Genomic DNA, 24,750 nt, shown 5'->3' with positions numbered 1-24,750 from the left:
GCTTCATCCAGAGAAGCTGAGTGCAGCAACTTCCAACTGCTATGTATTCGGCCTCTGCCGTGGATAGGGATATGGAATTTTGTTTCTTACTTAACTAGGCTACTAGATTGCTAACAGCCCCCAAAAGTACTTTTTCTATCATCTGCATTCCCCGCCCAATCGGCGTCGGAGTAGCCAGCCAAATCAAGATTAGAATTTCTAGAATAGAAAATCCCTAGATCAACAGTACCACTCACATATCTAATGATGCGTTTAACAGAGCTTAAGTGTGATTCTTTGGGATCTGCCTAAAATTGAGCACACACTCCAACACTAAAAGCAATGTCAAGTCTAGTAGCTGTGAGATAGAGAAGACTACCTATCATGCTTCGATATAGGGAAGGATCTATACTCTTACCTGAAAGATCACGACCTAACTTCAAGCTAGTACTCATAGGTGTCCTAGTATGCTTCTTACTATCTAACCCAAACCACTTAACTAGATCCTTTGCATACTTAGACCGTGAAATAAACAAGCCATCCTCAATCTATTTCACCTGAAGTCCAAGGAAATAACTCAACTCACCAACCATACTCATCTCAAATTCTTGCTTCAAACACTCGGCAAACTCATTTGCTAGAGACTCAATAGGAGAACCAAAAATGATGTCATCGACATAAATTTGAGCGATAGTGATAGTTTCTTCAATGTGTCTAATAAATAAGGTCCTATCAGCACCACCTCGAGAGAAACCATGTTCCTCAAGATATGACGTACGTCTCTCATACCAACCTCTAGGAGCTTGTTTCAGACCATAGAGTGCTTTGTGGAGTTTGTAGACATAGTGGGGAAACTTTGGATCAACTTTGGATCAACAAATCCTTTTGGTTGTTCCACATAGACTTCTTCTTGAAGAAGTCCATTCAAGAAGGTACTCTTAACGTCCATTTGATGTAGCTTGAACCCTAAGGTACAGGCAACAGCAAGCAGAATCCGAATAGACTCAAGTCGTGCAACAGGGGCAAAAGTCTCATCAAAATCAATTCCCTCAACTTGAGTATAACCCTGAGCAACTAATCTGGCCTTATTCCTAGTTATAGTATCTTGGTCATCTGTCTTGTTCTTAAAGATCCACTTAGTACCAATAACGTTACAATTCTCAGGTCTGGGTACTAAGATCCACACATTGTTTCTAGCAAATTGATTGAGTTCCTCATGCATTGCATTTACCCAAAACTCATCACTAAGGGCCTCTTCGACTTTCTTAGGCTCTACCTATGAAACATAGCTAGTATATGCTAGATTGTTCAGTACTCTCTTACGAAGCCTCATACCTTTATCCAGATCCCCAATGATATTATCCTTAGGATGATTAGACTTGACCCTAGTTGATGGTTCCTTAGGGATTGTGTCTTGATCTTGTGGATGTGTTTCCTTTTTAGGAGTTTCAGGAATTTTAAGAGATGATTCAGGCAGAAGCGGTTCAGCAGGATCACTAGACCTTATAAGATTACCATTTCTATCATAATTTTCAACATTCTCCCCTTCACTCACACCATCATCTATCACAACATTGACTGACTCCATCACAGTACGAGTACGTGAGTTATATACTCAGAATGCTCGACTATTTCTAGAATACCCTAAGAAGATTCCTTCGTCACTCTTAGATTCAAACTTACTCAAGTTCTCTCTATCATGCAAAATGTAGCACTTACTCCCAAACACACGAAAGTATTTGACAATAGGCTTTTTACCCTTTAGAATCTCATATGGAGTCTGATCGGTTTTGGGTCTAAAGTAGAGTCTATTGATTATGTGGCATGCAGTATTAACAGCTTCTCCCCAAAAATGTAAGGATAGCCCCTTGTCATGAAGCATGGCTCTAGCCATGTTCTGAAGAACATGATTCTTCCTTTCAACCACCCCATTTTGTTGAGGAGTGATAGGGGAAGAGAACTCATGTAGTATCCCTTCATCCATGCAGAAGCTCTCAAGATTGAAATTTTCAAACTCTTTTCCATGATCACTTCGCATTCTGGACACTTTGTGATTGAGTTCATTACTAAGCCGTTTACACAAAGATTTTATAAGGTCACATGCATCAGATTTTTCCCTAAGCAGTTCTACCCATGTGAACCTCGAGAAATCATCAACCACAACCAGAATATACCGCTTACCTCCTAGACTCTCAGTCCTAGATGGTCCCATTAAATCCATGTGTATCAATTCCAGTGGTCTTTTGGTCAAAATTTTAGAAGTCTTTTTATGGATTCCTTTAATTTGTTTACCCAGTTGACATGGTCCACACACAACATTTTCACTAGGACCTATTTTAGGCAAACCATCTACCAACTCCTTTTTAGCCAGTTGTACTAGACTCTTACAGTTTAAATGACCCAATCTTTTATGCCAGAGTTCACTCACATCAATTTTTGCACTCCTACACACATAGTTAGAATTAGGTAGGACTCCATAACAGTTATCAGACGTTCTAACCCCTTCAAGGACCACCCCCACTGAATGAATCATACACGGTACATCTCTTTTCCACAAAGCTAACCTCAAAACTAGCATCACAAATCTGACTAATACTTAACAAGTTCGACTTTAAACCTTCCACATAAAGCACATTTGAGATCACAGGTAATCCATGTATTTGTATAGTACCTTTGCCAAAAATAGGTGCAGAGCCCCCATCTTCAAAGGTAACCATACCCCTATTGCATTCATCAAGAGTAGTGAATAAAGCCTTGTTACCACACATATGCCTAGAACAAGCACTATCAAGGTACCACATATTGAAATCTTGGGCTTTTAATGCAACATGAGCACCATAGCAATTTACCTGACCTGAAAGTCCAGCTAGATCCTCCTTTTTAACCCAAACTTTCTTAGATGACGTGGTAATCCTAGTCAGCCTAGTAAGCATCTCAGTCAAATGACTAACTTGATTAGTCAGAAAACTGACCTGACTTGGAATATTCTGATTTCTACGCTCATTGCCTAACTTATAACATCTAGGCCTAGTGTGTCCTAGAGCTCCACAGTGGTGATAGGTGGGAATGAAGCTAGGCTCAAAGGTACATGTCTGTGGGTGTTTGGGCATAAAATTTCTACATGATTGATGACTTTGTTCCCTCGAAACATTCTTATCCTTATTTGGACTGTTGACAGCGTTAGACTTCCTAGAGGCAGAAATGAATACAGTTTTAGATGGACCAGCACCATGTGTATTACCCTCAACAAATCCTAGACCTTTCCTATCTCCCGTAGGCTTATTCATTCCTAAAATATCATCCAATTTCTTAGTTCCACTTATGAAAGTCTGAAGATGAGCATTAGATTTTTCCAATTCACTAGTTAATGTCTTAACCTTGTCTTCCAACTTCTCATTGACACATTTTAACTCACTGGCACTCTTAAGTGAATTCTGGAGATTACTAGCATGTTTCTCTTTTTCTCTTTCAAGTTCATCAACCTTTTTGAGTAGGGCTTTATTGATCTTTTTGATTTTAAGACTCTCCTTGAACAAGAGTTGGTAGGCCTCATGTATGTTTATGTCATCCTCATCCTCATTACTAGAATTATTGTTGTAAAGTTCTTCTTCAACCTTGTCACTCTCCTTATCAGATTCACTCTTAATAGTCGACACAAATGCCATATAGTTCCCTTTATCTTCACTACTAGATGACTCCTGCCTATCACTGGTCTCAGACTCGTTATCAGTAAATGAAACGGCTAAGGCCTTACCCTGCCATTTTCTTTGATTCTTCTTATAACTAGGGCACTCATTCCTATAGTGACCTATACCTTGACATTCATGGCACCTAACCAAACGTGGTTTATCACTAGAACTTTTATTGTTAAACCTTTCAGTTTTTTCTTTTGAGAATCTGCTAGGGACTCCACTTTTTCTATCCTGAGGCTTTCTCCTATTCTTGAGAGCCTTTTGAAATTTCTTCACAAAGTAAGCAATTTCATCGTCCCTCAGAGACTCAGTATCGGAAGATTCATCCTCTTTGATGGATTTTAAAGCAATGAACTTTCCTTTCTTAGGTTGTGTGATAGTGAGTTCATAAGTTTGCAAGGATCCTACAAGTTCTTCAATTTTAACTTCATCTAGATCCTTACTTTCCCCAATGGCAGTAACTTTAGGCCTAAATCTCTCGGGCAAGGACCTAAGTACTTTTCTAATAATTTTAGACTCGGGAATTTTCTCGCCTAAATTGAAACTAGAATTAACAATATCATTCAATTTTGCATAAAATTCATCAAAGGTTTCGTCATCTTTCATCCTCACTTCTTCAAACCTAGAAGCTAGCATTTGTAATTTCGAGTTCTTTACCATTTTAGTTCCCTCATGTGTAGTTTCAAGAATATCCCACACCTCTTTAGCAATTTCCCACATTGACACTCTCCAAAAATCTTCGGGAGACACGGCCATAAACAAGGCATGAAGTCCCTTGCTATTCTAATTACACTCAGCTATCTCATCCTTAGTCTACAGTGATATATCAGTAAGGTTAACAGTTCCTGATACGATAGTGGAGGGAGGTTTCCAGCCATTTTGCACACTCAACCAAACGTGCTCATCTAAGGACTTAAGAAACGCACGCATTCTAACCTTCCAGTAAGCATAATTACTTCCGTCAAAGTACGGAGGTACAGAAAGTGATTGACTCATCTAGACAACTATGGGTCAGGACTCGAGATTTGGCTCTGATACCACTTGAAAAGGCTATAGTTCGACCCAACCAACACCTAGAGGGGGGTGAATAGGTGTCTATGCGGAATTTAACAATTTAATTAAGTTATGCAACAAGTCACATAAATTAAACGTTGTCCAGATTCATTCACTTGATTTAACTACCTATGTTGAATTGCCGGTTGAATTGAAATTGACAGAAGCAATAAATAACACAAAAATTGTTGACGGAGAAAATCCAACTGGGTAAAAACTCCGGGCACAAGCCAGCAGGGATTCACTATAGAAGACTCCAACTTACAGTATGCCAGACATGACTGTATCTAACAACACTCTGACCTCCTTACTGTATCAACCAAAGCTCTCCTGGATTCTGCAGATCTGCGCCAAAATCCCAGCCTTGTGTTTCTTCTATTTCCCGTGAATCAACAAGAAATCCAGTTCTTCAATCAACCTCCTTCCCGGATCTTCAATCAACTGATCTTCTGGAAGTAGTGAGGATTTTTGATAGGTGTTTTGTTTGAAAAGGTGTTTGATGTTTTTTTTTCCCTTCAATGAATCATATGGTGAAGAGTTTTGCAATTGATCCTTTGGTAGAGAGGAAAATATTGTGCTATGTGTTTTGCCAAAGGTTGTTAATGAGAAGCGAAATTTTTGTTTATATACTAGGTCGTTTTTGGTAGTATGGAGTGTTCAAAATTCGCAAGGAAGGAAAATTACCAAACGCCGGATGACACTGTCGCTCGAGCTAAGTGTCGCCGAAACTCTAGCAACGCACTCTCGCTCGAGCGAAGTGGTAGCGAAACTCCAGCGACGTAGGTTCTGTTATTTAGGCTCGAGCGAGGTCAGGGCGAAACTCTAGCACCAATCTTGAGCCGTTTTCATCTTCAAAGCATCCAACTTTACCCTAGACCTATACATTAATTATTGCGAAATTGCAACACAAGTCCCTGAACTTTTAGACATTGACAAATTGGTCCTTGACTCTACAAACTCGACAAATTAGTCCTTTTGGTCACAGATTGCCAATTACAACATTTTCCTAACAAAGAAGATAGTTTACGTACTAAGGTAAAGAAAGTTGCTCATTCCTTGGCAAAAGCTGTCATGAAGTTCTGGCGTTCAGTAGAGGTATTCATAAAGTTTTTGTGTTGTTCTTTTTGTGGGTTGTTTTTATGGAATTTAATCGTTTGATGTGAGATGTTATGTTTCATATATCAATGTGCATGAGTATCTCATTCAATTATGGGCAGTGGTTGTGGTTCAAGCTTTATTTCATGTATACTTATTGCTTTAAAAGTAAATAAGATTCTGACCAAGTTATAATTTTGTTTAAGTTTCTCAATTGTATTCCTTCTTTAGTACTGTTCGGAGCTTGGTATAAGTTGAAGACCAGCCGAACGGATCTGTTGGCTAATGAATTATACGAGGCAACAAGCAGATTTGGTGGAATAATTTCTGTATATGTTCGTACATTAGAGACTGTTTTTCCAATCTCCCTAGAATTAACCAGAATATATCTCTGCTTTTTGCTCTTTCATATCTGATTAGAATTGTCCTTATAATCAGGATGAATTTTGAATGTTGTGCCCCTTGTGCTAGACAATGAGGCAATGAAATTTCATGTTAAAGGACCGACCTATTTCAGATGCCTATAGTTTTTTAAAGCATCATTCTGAGAGACTTCAGTACGAATTGGAAGTTCTTCGTCTTGTTTCTCACCAATTGCAGTTGAGAATGTGTGAGTTCAATGACTTGTTGTTTCACATCAATTTTTTATTTGCATTCATATCCCTTTTCTTTTTGTCTGGGCTGACCTGCGGAATTTGTGTCCATGTTCTCTTATGTTGCAAATGAGATTATTTGTCTTTGTCCTCGACTGTTTGTAGGTTAAATTGAATAAGATCTTTAACATCATTATTGATCTATATATGCATCTTTAATGGGGGAGACGGGGTATTTTGGAGTTCTAGTTAGTAATATTTGACATTTTGGTGGCATGGCAGGACACAAGCAAAAAACTGGAGCAGCAATGTCCTGAAAAGGATGTTGCACTTGGCATTCAACTGTATATAGTAAGATTTCTGAAATATAACAACTTAGATATCATTCACAGCGAAGCTGAGGCTCCAGTGACTCCAGACAGAATATTTGATACGGGATTCTTGGACGTGTCATGGAAGGATCATTTGACAGAAGTATGAAGCAACCCTGCATATCTTTTACATATTTTATTGCATATGTACCCGATTCTGTAATCTCTTTCTTCCTCCACTGCTGTTGATTATCGCATCACATTCCTTATATGTCCTTAGTATGAATACATGATTCAGTGTGTTATAAGGATGCACGTCGCTGCAATGTTATGTTGTTGGAGCTATTATTTGTGCTTGGTTTGCTTACCCGTTTTCCTTTCAATTGTTAATTTGCAGGAGAACCTCTTCTATACAGTCCCCACTGGGGCTTTAGAAACCTACAGAAGATCAATTGAATCGCATGTGCTTCAATGCGAGGTAAATGCAGTGCTCATTCTAAGTGATACGGCTGCCATAATTACTGCTTTCTTGCATCATTACTATTGTTTGTCGCCAAATGTTCCATTCAACGAGTCGTCGTATGGACAACAATCATTGTTGTTAAGGGTTTTTAATAGAGTAGGCTTAGTAAGCGTGGTTTATTTACTTAAACATTCATTATCATTAAGGTAATAAGAGTATTATGATGGAGGGCCATTGTATATGAAGTTGTACGTGGCCTCAAGAAATGTTTTTGTCATTAGTATAGGTGTTTTCCATTGTGGAGATTCCTGGTTGCATGATCCCTGTGCTTTGTCCAAACTAGTAATTCTATTTGCTGGTTCAATTTATTGCTCGCATCGTTATTTAGTGGAATAGAGGTAAATGACGCCTTACCTTTTTTGACTTTCTTCATACAAAATCCTATCCGGCATGATTCTTTTTTGGTCTTGATAGTGAAGGTAGACTTGACATTAGAGAGCAAGTTGAATATCCAATGAAAAAAAGTCATATGGTTTTACGGATGGATGAGGTTATAACATTTGTTAAAAAGAGTAAAAACTATTAAGTTCACCAGTGATGAAGCACAAGCCTTTTTTCCCCTTAAGGGGCATGATCTATTGTTTTGTGAGCCTAATATTCTGTACACTTTTCTTATTGGCACCAGTTGCAGCAGCTCTTACATTGAGAGTGAAGCACCTTAAATCATGTGTGTTTCTTGCTTTGCTTTTGCTTATTTCGTGTTATTAATTGCTTCGGTAATATGGATTATTTATTAAATCCATAATATCTATTTCAGTTTTCTTGTTTAGTTTTTCTCTTTTCAGGCTTACGCTAGGTTATAGGACAGTTGAAGTTAGATGGTAATTTTTATGTCGGATGGCTTTATTGTGTCTGTGTGTATTGGAAATTCCGAATATCAAAAAAAAAAAAAAAATGTACTCCGATGAGTGTTCGTGCTTCACCGGTTATGGCCTTCTCAGAGATTATCAAAAAATTTAGAGGTGTGCATATTTTTCGAAAATTTTCAGCCAAATTTGGCCTGAAAAATTATTTTTATTGGGCAAAACACTCGGCTCTACAAAAACTTTTGGACCCTGGAGTAAACTTTGCTGCCCCAGGATGACTTATGTTCAAATACATGAAAATAGCCTATAGAAAAGGGCCAATTTTTTCAAAATGACATTTGGTCAATTTACATATCTAAAATACCCTTCATTTAAATATTACATAATAAGTCACTATAATATAGAAATTTTCTAGTTTAGTCCTTAAAATTAAATATTACTTGGATTTTGATAGCTTTTTTTTTTATGTGATTTTTTGATTTATATGATTTTTGTTTACTCTAAGTAGGCCCCCTCGCCCTCCCTTAATTGTTATCAGAGTCATAGAGATCATGAGGAAACCCATAAAAAAAATGATTACTTGAAAAAATAAAAATCCTTAGATTTAGATTATACGTCTTTAAAATAATAATTAATTATAATGTACAAATACTTATAATTACATCTTGATAAAAGCATAGAGATCATGGAAATTAAACGTAAGGAAAATAGATAATTATTGGCATTTAAAAGAAGAAAGGGGAAGTTATATATTTTTAAAACCTATTCATAATAAATTAAAAATAATGACACTAACAATGATTAAAAAATTATCTAGAGAAATAAAAGAACAAATATTAGAAAAATTAATAATAGAAACAATAAAGGATATATATGCATATGAAAAAATTATTAATATATATGAATATGAAGAAATTAATTTATATTACAAAGAGAAGTATGAGTGTAAGTGATAATACAAATTTAAAATTAAATAAATTACTTATAAAAATGGAAAGAATACAAGAAGAAATACGAAATATAATGTTAATACTAGAAGAAATAAGAGTATCAAATAAAAGATAATTAATAAAATTAAAATGTGAAATATTAAGACATGAGAATAAATATTTTAGTATAGTAAAAGAAGAATTAATAGATTCAGATATAGCCAATAAAAGATTTGGGAAAATAATAGATAAAATGTGTAAATTAACTTATATGTTAGAAAAATGATTTTAATATGTCAATAAGTGAATATATGGAAGAATTAAAGTCATTAATAAAAATGTTACTAAATGATATACAAGATTTAAAAATGAAGTAAGAGATACAAGAAATGATATAAATATATTAAAATTTGAAATTAGAGAATTAAAAGAAAATAATAAAAATAAAGAAAAGAAAATAGATAAAAAATAAATAGAAAAAGAAACGACTCGAATAGGAAAGAAATATATTGAGAAAGAGAGTGTAATAAATATGAAGTATGGATGATGAATTTAGAAAAAATATATTACCAAAAATATTAGGAGAAGAAGAATCTAGAGAATAAATATTATGAAAATTAAAAGTAGAAGATAAAGATGAATGAGGAATTAGACTTACTCATAGAAAATTTTGATCAATTAAGTTTAAGTGATATAAATGAATATCAAGTTTTAATGAATACTGAAAGAGGACCTAATCCAGTAGAAACTTCTAAACAAGAATTACAAAATTTAGATGAAAGTTATGCACCTATATATAACAAACCATATAACAATTTTATGATAAAGTATGAGATAGACAACCACCTAAAGGAAATAAATATAGAGACAGGTTTGAATTATTATGATAAACATATTAACCATGGAGGAACAAAATTAGATTTAAATTGCAAAATAGATACTAAAAAAGCCTTATAAACTTGGGCAGATTCAATGATATTACTCTTTTTATATAATAAAGATGACACATGAGAAAATATTAAAAGAAGAATTGATTTCTTAATAGCATCTTTTGAAAGAGATGTTAGAAATTGGTAGGAATGAATAAATAATTATACTAAAACATTAATAAAAAGAAATGTACAAACAGAAATAATAAAATCAGATATATAAGGTACAGAAAAGTTAGTAGAATATATTTTAGATTAAATTTTAGGAGAAAATTAGATAAGAAATGCTGAAAGAGAAGAAATAAAAAAAAAAAAAAAAAAGACAATGCTAGAATTAAACTAATAAATTTAACAATATGTGATATGTGTAAAATTAAAGAATATACTTGTGAATTTAGAAATTATTATTATGTTCAATTTTATAGTAATGAAAACCAAGAAGTATACCAAGATATGTATTATAATAAATTATCAGGTTAATGGGCAATATATTTTAAAATAGAATTTGAAAAATATGTTAGAGATAATGTTAAAATATTTAGGACTTTAGATTCAAGAATAAAATTTTTATTTGAAAGACTTGCATATATATTAACAAAGACAATTAATGAAAAAAAGTAGGAAAACTAACTAGAATATGTTATTAAGATATGGAAAATCCTATACAGTGGAGATGTAATCCTGAAAGAAGGGTTAATAAAAGAAAATATAAAAATATAAAATTTAGAAACTTTAATAAAAAAATATATAAAACCCAGAAAAAGATATTATAAAAGAAAAAATATTTCATATGGTCAACAAAAAAATAAAAGTCATAACAAAAATAAAAGTCAATGTAAATGTTGGAATTGTGGAAAAATAGGTCATATGAGCCCTGATTGTGATAAAAAAGAAAGTTAAAATATTATAAAAAGAATATTTGAAAATAAAAGATGAATTGAGTGGAATATCAGACATTGAAGAATATTATAATCAAAAAGTTTATATAGGTGAAATAGAGGATGATGAATCAGAATCTGAATAAGGAAATAGAGGAAATAGAAAGCAATAATATAAATATACAAGAATATGAGGGAATAGAAGGATATGGATTAAAAGTTACATTTAATAACAATAAATTTAGAAAATTACAAAAATTATCTTTAGATTTAAAAATAGAAAAATGAGAAGTTTAAGATAGAATTTGGAAAAGAGAAATGATAGCAATAAATGAATATCACAAAATAGAAAAAAATTATAGATGTAAGAACAGCATATGGACAACATAAATTAAATTTTTTAACAAAAAATATGGTTGAAAAACTAACAAAGGTTAGTAAAAAACAAAGTGAAAAAATTCAATATATTTATTTAGCATGAATATAAATAATATTTAAATCATTATTTAGAGAAGGGATAGATTCACCCTTAACTATAACCTTACATGATGGAAGAATAATAAATTGAAAATATAGCCATTTAGAAACAATAGAAGGAAATCTAGCATATTAAAAAAATAATAATAATAATGCTTACATGTTATCCAAAATATTGTGTATCATTGAAAGATAGAAACTTTAATGAAGTCTTAGGATTACATTTTAAATTGCATAGAAATGATATAATGCAACTAGGTGATCAAATTATGACTATAGAGTATAGAGTTTTATATACATTTACCAATTTTAATTATGGAAACATTTATTCCAATAAACTTTATATTGAAATACATAAAGAATGTAAGGATATTAGTAAAATAATAAAACCAAATAAACAAATAAGTTTAATTACAGAAGAATATGAATTTAGTATAACAAGAAATAAACGTAAAATAACAGAATTAAATAAAGAAGAATATTCTAATAATCTAATATTTAATGATGGAAAATTAATCGAAAGAATAAAAAGTCTTAGAATACCTAATAAAAACCAATTAGAAGAACTTAATAATATAAAAGAAGTAAAACTATATAGGAATGCTAGAAATATGAAAATAGAAGGAAAATAGTATAATGGAAAAGAAAACATAAATGAACCAAATATGTTAATAGATACAGAAGTTAGTAAATGTCATATAGTTTCAATCAGAACTCATAAAACTTATCCATATAGATATGTAAATTTTGATGGACATGTACATATTACAGATTTGGAAGTTAAGGTACCAATAAAATAAGGAGGAATAGATCTTTTAGTATCGTGTTATATAGATAAAAGTATGGATATAAATGTCCATATACTTTTAGGGATGAGTTTTTTAAATGAATTAGAAGATTATAGTATAAAAAAAGAAGGATTACATATAGTCAATAATGGGCAAACTATATTATGTAAAAAGAACTAAATGAATAATCAGATAAGTTTTCATTGGCTGTATATATATGAATTACTATTATAGAAATAAATATAACAACTTGTGCTTTAATAGATACAGTAAGTGATATAACAATATTTAAAACTTTTTTGATAAAATCATGGAACAATAATAATAATATAAAAATAACTGGAGTTACAGGAGAAATACCCAGATAATTAATATTGTTGATAAAGTTAGTATAATTTTTGGAAGTAAACAAGTTACAATAAATAAAATTTATAAATATAATAAATTAAAGTGTGATATATTATTAGAAAATGACTTTATACAACAATTTTAATATTATAAACAAAATAATTATATGATAATGTTACAAACATCTTGTGGACATTTATTAAAAATTTCAAGAAAATTTAGACCTTATAGAGTTCAATCAGCCCAGCGTTGTGATAAATGGGAGAAAAAACCAATTATATTTAATGAAATAAAAAATAAAAGAATATTGTATAAAAAAGTTTTAAAAATGGGAATAGAAATAAGTATAGAAAAAATATTGAACAATTAGAAAAAGTTTATGAAGAAAATCCATTATTATTTTGAAAATTATATCACCCTAAAGCTAAAATAGAATTGACAGAAAATGTTATAATAAAAGTCAGACCAATGATGTATACTATAGAAAATACACAAGAATTTAAAAATCAGATAAAGAATTGTTAGAACAGAAACTTATAAGACCTAGTAATAGACTTCATAGTAGTCCAGCCTTTATAGTTATGAAACATTTTGAACAAATTAGAGGAAAAACTAGAATGATTATAAATTATAAAGAATTAAATAAATATACTAAATTTGATGGATTTTTTTACCAAATAAAGAAGTTTTAATAAACCTTGCAAAAGTAAAACAATATTATTCTAAATTCAACTGTAAATTAGGATTTTGGCAAATAAAAATGAAAAAAGATAGTATACAATATACTGCATTTAGTACATCCCAAAAAAAATATGAATGATTAGTAATGTCATTTGGATTAAAAATGCACTACAAATATATTAAAGAAAAATTAATAATATATTGAAAAAGTTGAATGAATTTTTAATTGTTTATATAAATGATACACTGATATATTCTAATAGTAAAGAAGAACATATGAATCATTTAATACAATTCATAAATGAATGTAAAAAAAAAGGAATTGTACTTTCTAAAAAGAAATCTATAATAGAAAAATAAGAGATAGATTTTCTTGGATTATCAATAGATAAAAGATGAATAAATTGTAGACTCATATATCTAAAAAGATAGAAAGTTTTTCAGATAAATTAGAATCCAAAGAACAAATATAAAATTTTTTAGGATGTTTAAATTATTTAGAAGGTTTTATTGAAAATATTTCTAAGAAAATGCATAAAATACAAATTTTAATTAGAAAAACAAATATTAAAAGATGGGATGAAGAACATACAGAAATAGTTAAATCATTAAAAGAAGAATGTAAAAATTTACCAAAATTAAGATTACCAGATGAAAAAGTTAATTTGATTGTTAATACTGATGCCTCAGATAAATATTGGGCAGCAATATCAAAAAAAGATTTAAATGAAATTTGTGGATATTGAAGTGGAACTTTTAATCAAACAGAAATAAACTATACCACTCATGAGAAAGGATTATTAGCAAATATTAGAGGAATAAAAAAGTTCTCATTATTTTTGTTATCCAAAAAATTTATTGTTTAAACTGATAATTTTCAAGTTGCAGGATTAGTTAGGAATAAATTACCATCAGAACCTCAATACAGAAGGCTCTATAGATGGCAAGCTTATTTGGCATTTTATAATTTTGATATAGTTTATATTAAAGGAGTCAATAATTTTCTTACAAGTTTTCTCAGCAGAAACATAGAATTTGCAGATGAATAAAGCTAAGGTTATGAAGTTATACCAATCTATCCTCAATATACAAAAAAAAAAAAGACAAATTTTCTTAAAGAAGAATCTGAAGATATAAATACTGGAGGAACACAGATTTCAGAGATGTTCAACTCAAATATAAAAATATTGTTGAATATCACTACTGAGCATCATAAAGATGCCATAAAACTCAAAAATCAAGTTGATGCTATTGCAGCACAACTAAAAGATATACTGTCTGAGACAGATATACCCAAGAGCTCAGAAATGAGTTTTTTAAATCAATACCAAACAGGAACAGCTGGAAGCAGCATTGGACCCAAACATGATAATATATCAATCGATAAAAAGGAGATTTCATATCGGTATCATCAACCAAAAAAGTAATGAAACATTGAGATAAAAGAGATTCCAAAACAATCAGCATCATAGACCAAGAAGACAAAATCACTTTAGATTCAAAAGAAGAAAAATATGCAGAAATAGTCAGAATTGCTTACGAAATAAAAATGAGTGATTCATATTTCATCTCTCCGGAAAATAATGTTTATCCTAGAATAACAGCTATGGAAGGAGGAGACCCTTCATTTATAAAAATTATGGCAGACTATGGATTTATGGATTTGATATATCTAGGAAAATATTTTATAGAAATTTCAAAATTTGATGATATATTCATAAAAGAAGTATTCAGATTTGCCAAAGGACGAAGAATATATTTGAAATTTTATTCAATAAGTCCTGAATACGATGGAGTTGTTTATTATCTAGTTGAACATATAATATCAATTGGGTATGTAGTAGCCAACTTCCAAATAGATGTGGTGGAAAACGATAGAAAAGTCCCAACAGTGACAAAATCATGGATCAGACATAGAAGAGCACTTAGAATTAAAGTCATATACAACATTGCCAAAAATTTGTTTGACAAAAAATTCTCACGCCTGTGCCAATATGAAAACTAGATGCTGGTATCAAATCAAGGACATGGAAAATCAGAAATATTGAAAGATTATATTATAAGATTCGAAATACATCAATTTCTGGAATGTCTTACCACTATAAAAGAATCTTGTCAACTAAGGAAGTGCCCCAGCTACATATGAAAAAAGAAGACAAAAATAGAGCACCTTTGACAAAGCTATATGGAGGACAATAATACAACTGCATGTAAAGACATAGAAGATAAATGACAATAATAGATAAAGATGCTTTTTGGATAAAAAGTTGAAGATGTAGGCCCAAGGAGAAAAATAATAGAGAGACAAGTGTGCCTTTACTGATGTACTCAATAATGTAATAGAATATCATAGACTTGTATAAATAGAGACATTGTAATAGATAGAAATCATCTTATCTTGAAATCTCGAATTGTAATTAATAGCTACTCCTAAGTTATATTTAGTTTAAAAAATCAGTTTTTTCTCGAAATCCTTGTATACCAAAAAGATATCTTGTAAAAGTTCTTATAGAAATAAAATTTCAATATTTTGATATTGATATGAGCTTTTAAATCTTTATTGCCAACGATTCTTGAAGGATCTAATAGAAAGTTTCCTTCTTATTTTAGCAAAAAAAGAGTTTTTCTTTAATAGAAGTCTAGAATTTTATTCTTTAGAATTGATATAGTGAAAGTAAAAAAACTGAAATTGTAAAAATTTCGTGAAGGCAAGAGGCCGTTGAAGGAAGCAGCTTACCTATTCAGAGCTCAAAGGTTAGTCGGTTCTAAGAATAAAGATCCAGATCAAACCTAAGGTAAAACTATTAAATTCTTGCTAAAATTAGAATAATCTTTTTAGATCTTAGAGAATCAAAGGAATTAATTGCATGAATTTGATAGTTATTTGAATAAATGCCAGGATTTACAATTAAATGATTGGATAATTTATTAGAAAAAAATGTTAGAAGTAATAAAAAATATGTATTCTCAGTTAGAAAAAATGGATGTATCTTCTGAATAATATAATATATGAAATAATAAATATGAACAATATGTTGCAGATTATTCCAATTTATTAGATCATAGAATGAAATTATATTCAATTATTCAAAATAGAGTAAATATAAGATAAAATGTTTAAAAGATTAATATACATGTTGCAATATAGAAAGAATCATTTCGCTAAGGGTAATATAGATTTTTCCATAAAAAGGAATAGTGATAGGCCAAATAGAAAAATCTCCTTCTCTAGCCCAAAAATGAAGTTTTAACGGAAAGGAAGATAAAGAATTTGCTTTCCTTGTCGTTTGTCTTATAAGATAGAGGTTTCTTATGGTGTACAGTACTAACAATTGTTATACAACAAACTACTAAGCCAATTTTTCAGCTTCAGACACGGAGTTTTGTAGAATGAGAAGAGAAAATTCTGGGAAAATGGATATGGCTTATTGAATCTCAATTGTAAACAATTTTGATAAGACAATAGGTGGTGATGCATGAGGATCTGAGTCGAGTGATGCTGATTTGTCAGATAGCACGATGATGGCGTTGAGATACCATGAGATGGCGGATTAGTGCAAAGATGGGAAGCGAATCACAATTATTTCCTTGATTGAGGGAATTTGACACGTCTTTGGTAATTTGGCCATAACTTTGGCTACAATTATCAAAATTGCTATTATAACTCCAATCCGAAAAGCTCTCTTCGACGTGCACGTCATGGCCATGAGCTATTTCGACCCCAAAATCCGCTGTTTTCCTTTTCGAAATTCAATTTTTAGTTATTTTTTCTATTTATGGTAATGTTTCGTTTCCCTTTTTCCATATGTTAGAAAACTCGAATTGAGCCAAAATTTTGGCAACCTACTTCTTTTACTTAATATTTTATTCTAGTGTAATTACGTATTTTACAGCTATTTAACCAGGCTTGTGGGTTAATTTTGGTCATTCTGCATTATTAATAATATTGAGTTGATTTCAGAGTATTTTATCTAGTTTTTTGGGCATTTTCTTTCGTTTCTTTCTTGCGAATCATCTGTTACAACAAGCCAATAGGATAATCACTATCCTACTCGGCATCAGTTGATATCAGAGCGTCAGCATCTTCTTGGAAGATAAATTCCATCAGTTATAATGGTTGGTGGAAGTGGTCATGGTCGTCGAGGGCAAGTTTCGATTAAGGAAGTCCCACACCGTGATTGTAATATTCAGGATGTGACGATTGAAGATTTGCAGAGACAAGTTGCGGAATTAACCCAACGTTTGGAGGAGCAGGAGTTCAGTAATCATGATGTGGAGGGTGACGATTCCGATACCAGTTTCGAAAACCTGTGTCATCATCGTGCTCGAGTTTGGGAGAATCATGGATGGGAGGATCATCATGTGGATCTTGGTTTCAAAGTGGATCTAGCCGAGTTTTCTGGTACGTTGCAGGCTGAAGGATTTATTGATTGGCTAAATGAAGTGGAGCGGATTTTTGAATATAAGGAGGTTCCAGATCATGTCAAAGTGAAACTGGTTGCCATCAAACTCAAAGGTAGAGCATCTGTATGGTGGGAACAATTGAAGCGTTCACGGGAGTGACAAGGAAAATCTAAAATTACTAACTGGGAGAAGATGAAGAAGAAGATGAAATGGCACTTCCTCCCTTTCGGCTATACGCAAACCTTGTTTCAGAAGCTTCATTCACTGAGGCAAGGCGCAAGATCAGTAAATGATTATACTAAAGAATTCTATCAGCTGGTGGCTCGGAATGATTTATCTAAGACGGAGGAGTAGATGATAGCACGGTATTTGGGGGGATTAAGGCAGCATGTACAGGATGTTCTTAGCCTTTATTCATTGTGTACGATTTCTGAGGCATATCAGTGGGCACTTGCAGTGGAGAAATAGCAGAGTAGGAGGTCGGTGGTCAGAGGTGAAGGTAGTCAGCCAGTTCGCCCTCAAGAATCTCGTCTTACTTATCAGCCACAACGGGACAATTTCAGCTCAAGTATTAAGTGTTTCAGGTTTGGTAAACAGGGGCATAGGGCCACTGATTGCAGGAAGCCTGCTGGTCAGAAGAATAAAAGTCTTCTGATTGAGGAGGATATGATAGAGGAGTTCGAGAAAGTTGGGGAGCCTGTGTATGATGATGGTGAAGATGAGGACGTGCTATATGGAGATGGCCAGAAGACCCTAGTCGTTTGAAAGAGCTTGCTGACTCCCAAGGATGATTCAGGAGACGATTGGTTGAGGACCAACGTTTTCCACACAACCTGTACAGTTGCTGATAAAGTCTACAAGCTGATAATTGATAGTGGTAATTGTGAGAATGTAGTATCTAAAGAGGCTATCGAGAAACTGCAACTGAAGACAGATCGTCATCCTAAACCATACAAATTGTCTTGGCTGAATAAAGGCAGTGAGGTAACAGTAGAAAAATGGTGCTTAGTGTCTTTTTCGATTGGAAAAAAATATTTTGATAATACTTGGTGTGATGTGGTATCCATGGACGCGTGTCATGTTTTGTTGGGATGACCTTGATAGTATGATCGCGGCGTTATCCATGATGGGCGGAAGAATACTTATTCTCTTAGCATCAAAGGGAAGAAAATTGTTCTAGCGCCTCGCAGGGAAGAAAACATCCCTGCCCCAGTAGTTAATAACACCAATCTACTTTCTATGTCCAGGTTCTTGTTTGAGGTTGGGCGTGAAAAAATAGTTTATGCTTCAATGCCTCATGAAAATAGTGCAGCGAATGTGGATTCGGAATTACCAACAGAAGTGCATCAACTACTGATGGAGTTTTCTAACTTGATGTTGGAGGATCTTCCTCCAAGATTACCACCTATGAGGGACATTGAGCAACATATCGACCTTATTCCGGGGTCGAGTCTACTAAACCGACCAGCATATCGCCTTAGTCCCAAGGAAGCTGAAGAGTTGCAGCAACAGGTGGTAGAATTATTGAAAAAGGGCTACATTCATGAGAGTATGAGTCCTTGTGCAGTTCCAAATCTACTAATGTCCAAGAAAGATGGGTCATGGCGTATGTGTGTTGACGGCATGGCAATTAACAGGATCACACTGAAGTACAGCTTTCCAATTCTCCGCCTGGACGACATGTTGGATTAATTGTCCAATTCTAAGGTCTTCTCAAAAATTGACCTTAAAAGTGGATACTACCAGATCAGAATTAGGCCTGGAAATGAGTGGAAGACCGCGTTCAAGACACAACATGGATTGTACGAGTGGATGGTCATGCCCTTTGGACTATCCAACGTACCCAACACTTTTATGAGGTTTATGTATTCGGTTTTACGGCCTTTCATGGGAAAGTTTGTGGTAGTCAATTTTGACGACATACTTATTTATAGTTCGACATGGGAGTCACATTTTAATCATCTTCATGTTGTCTTTGATGTAATGAAGACGGAGCGCTTATTCATCAATCAGATTAAGAGTTCTTTCTTCACAACTTCTGTAACTTTTTTGAGTTTTGTTGTGTCTACTGATGGTGTTCATGCAAATCAATCCAAAATTGAGGCAGTTTTGAATTGGCACAAGCCAAAAACTTTGCACGATATCAGGAGTTTCCATGGATTGGCATCCTTCTATCGTCGGTTCATCAAAAACTTCAGTACCTTGATTGCTCCTATCACAGAGTGCCTTAAAGGGCGTGATTTACAGTGGACCAAAGAGGTAGAGGCTAGCTTTCAGTTGGTTAAGTAGAAGATGACGGAGGCCCTAGTCTTGGCACTTTCGGACTTTGAGAAGGTGTTTGAGGTAAACTGTGACGCGTCTGGAGTTGGTATTGGTGGTGTTCTGAGTTAGGAGGGGCGTCAAGTAGCCTTTTTCAGTGAGAAGCTATCGGGATCAAAGAAAAATTATTCCACTTATGACCTGGAGTTCTATGCCATAGTTTAGACTCTGAAGCATTGGCGTCATTACCTGGTACAAATGTAGTTCATCCTTGTTACTGATCATGAGGCCTTAAAGTACATCAATGGTCAGCACAAGCTGAGTAGGCGACATGTAAAGTGGGTGGCGTAATTGCAAGAGTTTACTTTCATACCAAGGCATCAAGCAGGGAGTTTGAATCGAGTAGAAAATGCATTGAGCCATCACACATTACTCCTCACTACCATGAGCACCAAGATTGTCGAATTTGAGGCATTTTCTAATATGTATGCTGCAGATCCTTCATTTGGGAAGATAATGTAAACACACAATCTCTCTGAAATAAAGATGAGCAATTCGAGTAGCATCCATCGTCTTTCGGCAAGCCACAAAATGAGCCTAAAACAAAGACAACGAGGTGTGTTCTCGTCGTCCCTCTGATGCTTAAGTCAGACAGGGAATTTATATGAGAACGTATACTAAAATTGTATGTAAAAGCGTACCTGAATAATGGACTTAGGTCATGTATTTATAGAGATAGATAGTGTACTCCTAGTAGGATTGAATTAGTTGGATGTTTTTATTCAATAGATTCCTACTTGAGAAGAGTATTTTATTTGTAATATAATTGCATGATCAATGATACTATTGTTATAATAGAATTCTTGTGGATGTAGGAGTCCTTGGTTGAGGTGTTTGAATTATATTGGAGTTCGTAGAAGGTAAGACTTATTATGGGCTTAACAAAAGGAAGGTTCGGTATGAAGGGAATAGATCAAGGACTCATGAACCCCGTATATCAAAAAGGATGCTCGAGGACACGACCGACCAAATCACGATGATGCAAGTTGCCACTCCTCGGGTGTATTACCCCTAGGACTATGTCACCCCGAGGACTATATACCCCAATATGTGATGAGTAAGACCCTGTGAGTCCTTGGGAAAATCACCTCGGGAGGTTGCCAAAAGTGACTACATCACTGGCCCCCTACATATATGTCAGAGGCTTGAGCGATATGCACGTTTTTGCGATGAGATGCACAAGCATGTCAGATGATAGGTATGCTCATGCCAAGAGATATGCGAGTTCATGCCAAGATAAGGGCGTGCTCATGCCTAGAGGTTGGCAAGCTCATGCCAAGGAATAGGTGTGCCAAAGCCTAGAGGTCAAGGAGCTCATGCCAAGGAGTGGTCATGCTCATGCCTAGAGATTGTCAAGCTCATGACAAGTTGATAAGCACTCTTGATCCCTACTTTATTAAAAATTTAAAGAGAACGGGCTCAACCCCAACATTGTTAAAATTTTAAAAGAAAAATATGCATAGACCTTGTTTAAAAATTTTAAAGGAAAGAGCTCGATCTCGAGCTCATTAAAAAATTTTGAGAGGTCTAGACCCTAACCTCGTGAAAAATTTTGAAAGAGGAGAGCTTGACCTCAAACATGTTTTAAGGTAAGGGATGGATCCCTACTTTGTTTAAATTTTGAAAAGAAGGGCTCGTGCTGAAGCTTTGTTAAAATTTTGAAAAGAATGAGCTTGAAGAATAGACAATTGTTCATATAGGAGACATAGCCCGAACTTAATGTGCGATAATTATCTAGAGCCCTTGTGGCTGGGATTTGAAAATGCATTGAGCTCGAGGACAGACCCCGAGCCCAATGTGAAATAATATCCTGAGCCCTTGTAGTTGGGATTTTGACAATGAATTGAGCTGAGGACATAGCCCGAAGCCATTTTAAAAATAATATCCCGAGCCCTTATGGCTGGGATTTGGAAATGAATTGAGCTCAAGGACATAGCTCGAGCCTCATTTAAAATATTATCCCGAGCCTTGTTGCTGGGATTTGAAAATGCATTGAGCTCAAGGACAGACCCCCGAGCCCAATTTGAAATAATATCCCGAACCCTTATGGCTGGGATTTTGACAATGAATTGAGCTCGAGGACATAGCCCGAACTCATTTTAAAAATAATATACCGAGCCCTTATGGCTGGGATTTAGAAATGAATTGAGCTCAAGGACATAACCTGAGCCTCATTTAAAATATTATCCCGAGCCTTGTGATTGGGATTTGAAAATGCATTGAGCTCGAGGACAGACCCCCGAGCCAAATTTAAAATAATATGTCGAGCCCTTGTGGCTGGAAATTGAAAATGCATTAAGCTCGAGGACAGTCCCCCTGAGCCCAATGTGAAATAATATCCCGAGCCCTTGTGGCAGAGATTTTGACAATGAATTGAGCTCAAAAACATAGCCGAGCCTAATTTAAAAATAATATCCCGAGCCCTTGTGGCTGGATTTGACAATGAAGTGAGCTCGAGGACATAGCCCGAGTCCAATTTAAAAATATTATCCTGAGCCTTGTGGCTGGGATTTTGACAATGAATTGAGCTCAAAAACATAGTTGAACCCAATTTAAAAATAATATCATGAGCCCTTATGGCTGGGATTTGATAATGTATTGAGCTCGAGGACATGCCCGAGCCTAACGTGAAATAATATCCCGAGCCGTATTTCCATGGACTTGAGAATAGGTTGAGTCTCACAAGCTCGAGATAAACCGTGGTCGGGTTTTTTACTTGATGCATTGCGGGACTTGGATGTGCTTACCCATGGCAAGGCTTAGAGTACCTACGTGGAAGAAGGCTTGAAGTACTTGCTTGGGGCAAGGCTTTAAGTGCTTGCATAGAACAAGGCTTTGGTGTCTGCTCATGACAGGGCTTTGATGCTTGCGCGTGACAGGGATTTTTTGGTACCTACTCGTGGCAGGTATTTTGATGATGCCTGCTCGTGACAGGTCTTTTTTGGTGTCTATTCGTGGCAGGTCTTCTTTCGTGTCTACTCGTGGCAGGTCTTTTGATGGTGCCTGTGCGTGACAGGGCTTTTGATGCTTGCACGGGAAAAGGCTTTGGTGCCTGCTCATGACAGGTCTTTTTTGGTGCCTGCTCGTGACAGGTCTTTTTCAACGTATTCCTTCTAGAAGAAAACATGTGTTGTGTGGTCCCAACTCTCTTTATATAAACTTTCCTACCTTTTAGAGACAAAATAAACTCGTAGGCCTTGTCAAAATAACTATCTAAGTAAATAAGAAAATGTAAAGGGCGTACTCGCCTGAATAAAGGTAAAGTAGCTAAAAAAGCATAGGGCATGCAAACCCAAGTAAACTAAACTAAATAAGCCAAAATGGAAACAAAAAAAAAATCCTAGGCCACCATCAATCTTCGCTATGCTTGACCCCGACCTCTATCAGTTCTTCATCTGGGACAAATTTTTCCTGGTTCTCGAGCTCGAGCTCAGGGTCAATACTTGCATGACATCAGTGCTTATTCCCCGAACACAAGTAATATAGTACTGCCTTGCTGCTTTCTAATCATCACGTACGATCCCTATACCGTCACTTATTGGAAACTTCATAACAAGATGGAAGGTGGATACAATGGTCCTAATTTTATTGAGCACTGGTCTCCCGATGATGGTATTTTAGGCCATTGGAGCATGGAATACATGGAAGGGAGTGACTTCTGTCACCTGTTTTTGCCATGAGCCTAATGTTAGGGGAAGATCAACAATTCCCTCTGGGATGATTGTTCCACCCTCGAATCCCTGGAGCGATGTTTTGACTGCCTTGAATTGGTTAACAGAAATACTCATCTTCATGAAGACCTCTTGGGACAGCACATTAGCTGCACTTCCATTGTCAACCAAGACCCTCCTTACTTTAAAGTTGGTGATGATGGCAGATATGACCAAGGCATCATCATAGGGGTATGATATGTCTTTTGAGTCCTCCGATCCAAATGTGATATCTTTCATGTCGTTGGGAGTTGTCATTTGTATGGAACTGTGTTGTCGGGCATATTGTTTGTACCTACTATTTGAATCTTCTCCAGAGGAAATCCCCTCGATTATAATGTTGATGGTACTTGCTGTTGGCTAGCTACCTTCCCCAAATTCTGTGGTCTTCCCATTGTTACGATCATTCATGGGACACTTGTCATGCCTGATATACTCCTTTAGGGATCCTCTTTCTATCAAAGCTTCAATCTCACGTTGTAATGTTATGTAATCCCCTGTAGTATGCCCATGGTCACGGTGGTAGTCACAGTACTTGTTCTTGTCCCTGGTCTCAGAGGGAGACCTCAACCTCGGTGGCCACTTGAACTCTTTCATATCTTTGATTTCCATCAATATGTTTGACCTAGAGGTGTTTAGATGTGTAAGTGTTGGTGGTATGCCGTGCTTCTGCTTTCCTCTGGCAAGGTCTTACTCTAGATTCATCTCACGCTGCCTCTGATGCTCGGCCCCATCATAAGCCAGACCAACTCTCCTTGGATTTAATGTTTCTTCCATATTAATGTATTTCTCTCCTCGGGTCAGAAGCTCGATCACTGATTTTGGGGGAGTTTTGACAAACTCATTTTGAACACCTTACATCTTATAGCATGTGTGAGGGTGAAAACTGCTGCTATGATATGGAGATCAGGGATCTGAAGTCTTTCTTTATTAAATCTCTTCATGAAGTCACATAGGGTTTCATTCTGCTCTTGACGAAGTTGCATGAGGGAAGCCACTATCTTTCTGATACGCTTACTAATGGCAAAGAAGGCTGAGAACTTATCGGCCAGATCTGAGAAAGAGGCTATAAAATTGGGCTCTAAGGTTGAGAACCAGTCCCTGGCTGTGTGGGTCAACGTTTGAGGAAAACCTTTGCACATCACCTGGTCTGGGAAAACTTGCAAGTTCATGACATCGATATAGATATTGAGATAGTTGATAGGGTCGGTAGTTCCATCATATTTTTTTATACG

The 24,750-nt window shown here is 34.6% G+C and overlaps 2 protein-coding genes across 2 annotated transcripts; both read right to left on the bottom strand.

Annotated features, from left to right (window-relative positions):
- Positions 1–2,483: 2,483 nt before the first annotated feature.
- LOC111379711 lies at positions 2,484–4,427 on the bottom strand. Its single transcript, XM_023003148.1, has 4 exons — positions 4,329–4,427; positions 3,816–3,998; positions 3,514–3,734; positions 2,484–3,444 (listed from the first exon to the last, which is right to left on the bottom strand). The coding sequence occupies exons 1-4, from the start codon at positions 4,425–4,427 to the stop codon at positions 2,484–2,486; spliced, it is 1,464 nt and encodes a 487-aa protein (XP_022858916.1).
- An 18,995-nt stretch (positions 4,428–23,422) lies between these two features.
- On the bottom strand, positions 23,423–24,292 carry LOC111379710. Its single transcript, XM_023003147.1, has 3 exons — positions 24,210–24,292; positions 23,884–24,140; positions 23,423–23,823 (listed from the first exon to the last, which is right to left on the bottom strand). The coding sequence occupies exons 1-3, from the start codon at positions 24,290–24,292 to the stop codon at positions 23,423–23,425; spliced, it is 741 nt and encodes a 246-aa protein (XP_022858915.1).
- Positions 24,293–24,750: the final 458 nt, after the last annotated feature.

The sequence above is a fragment of the Olea europaea genome, unplaced genomic scaffold (assembly GCF_002742605.1).
Source record: "Olea europaea var. sylvestris unplaced genomic scaffold, O_europaea_v1 scaffold2027, whole genome shotgun sequence".
NCBI lineage: Eukaryota > Viridiplantae > Streptophyta > Magnoliopsida > Lamiales > Oleaceae > Olea > Olea europaea.
This window is presented reverse-complemented; position numbering and strand designations above follow the sequence as displayed.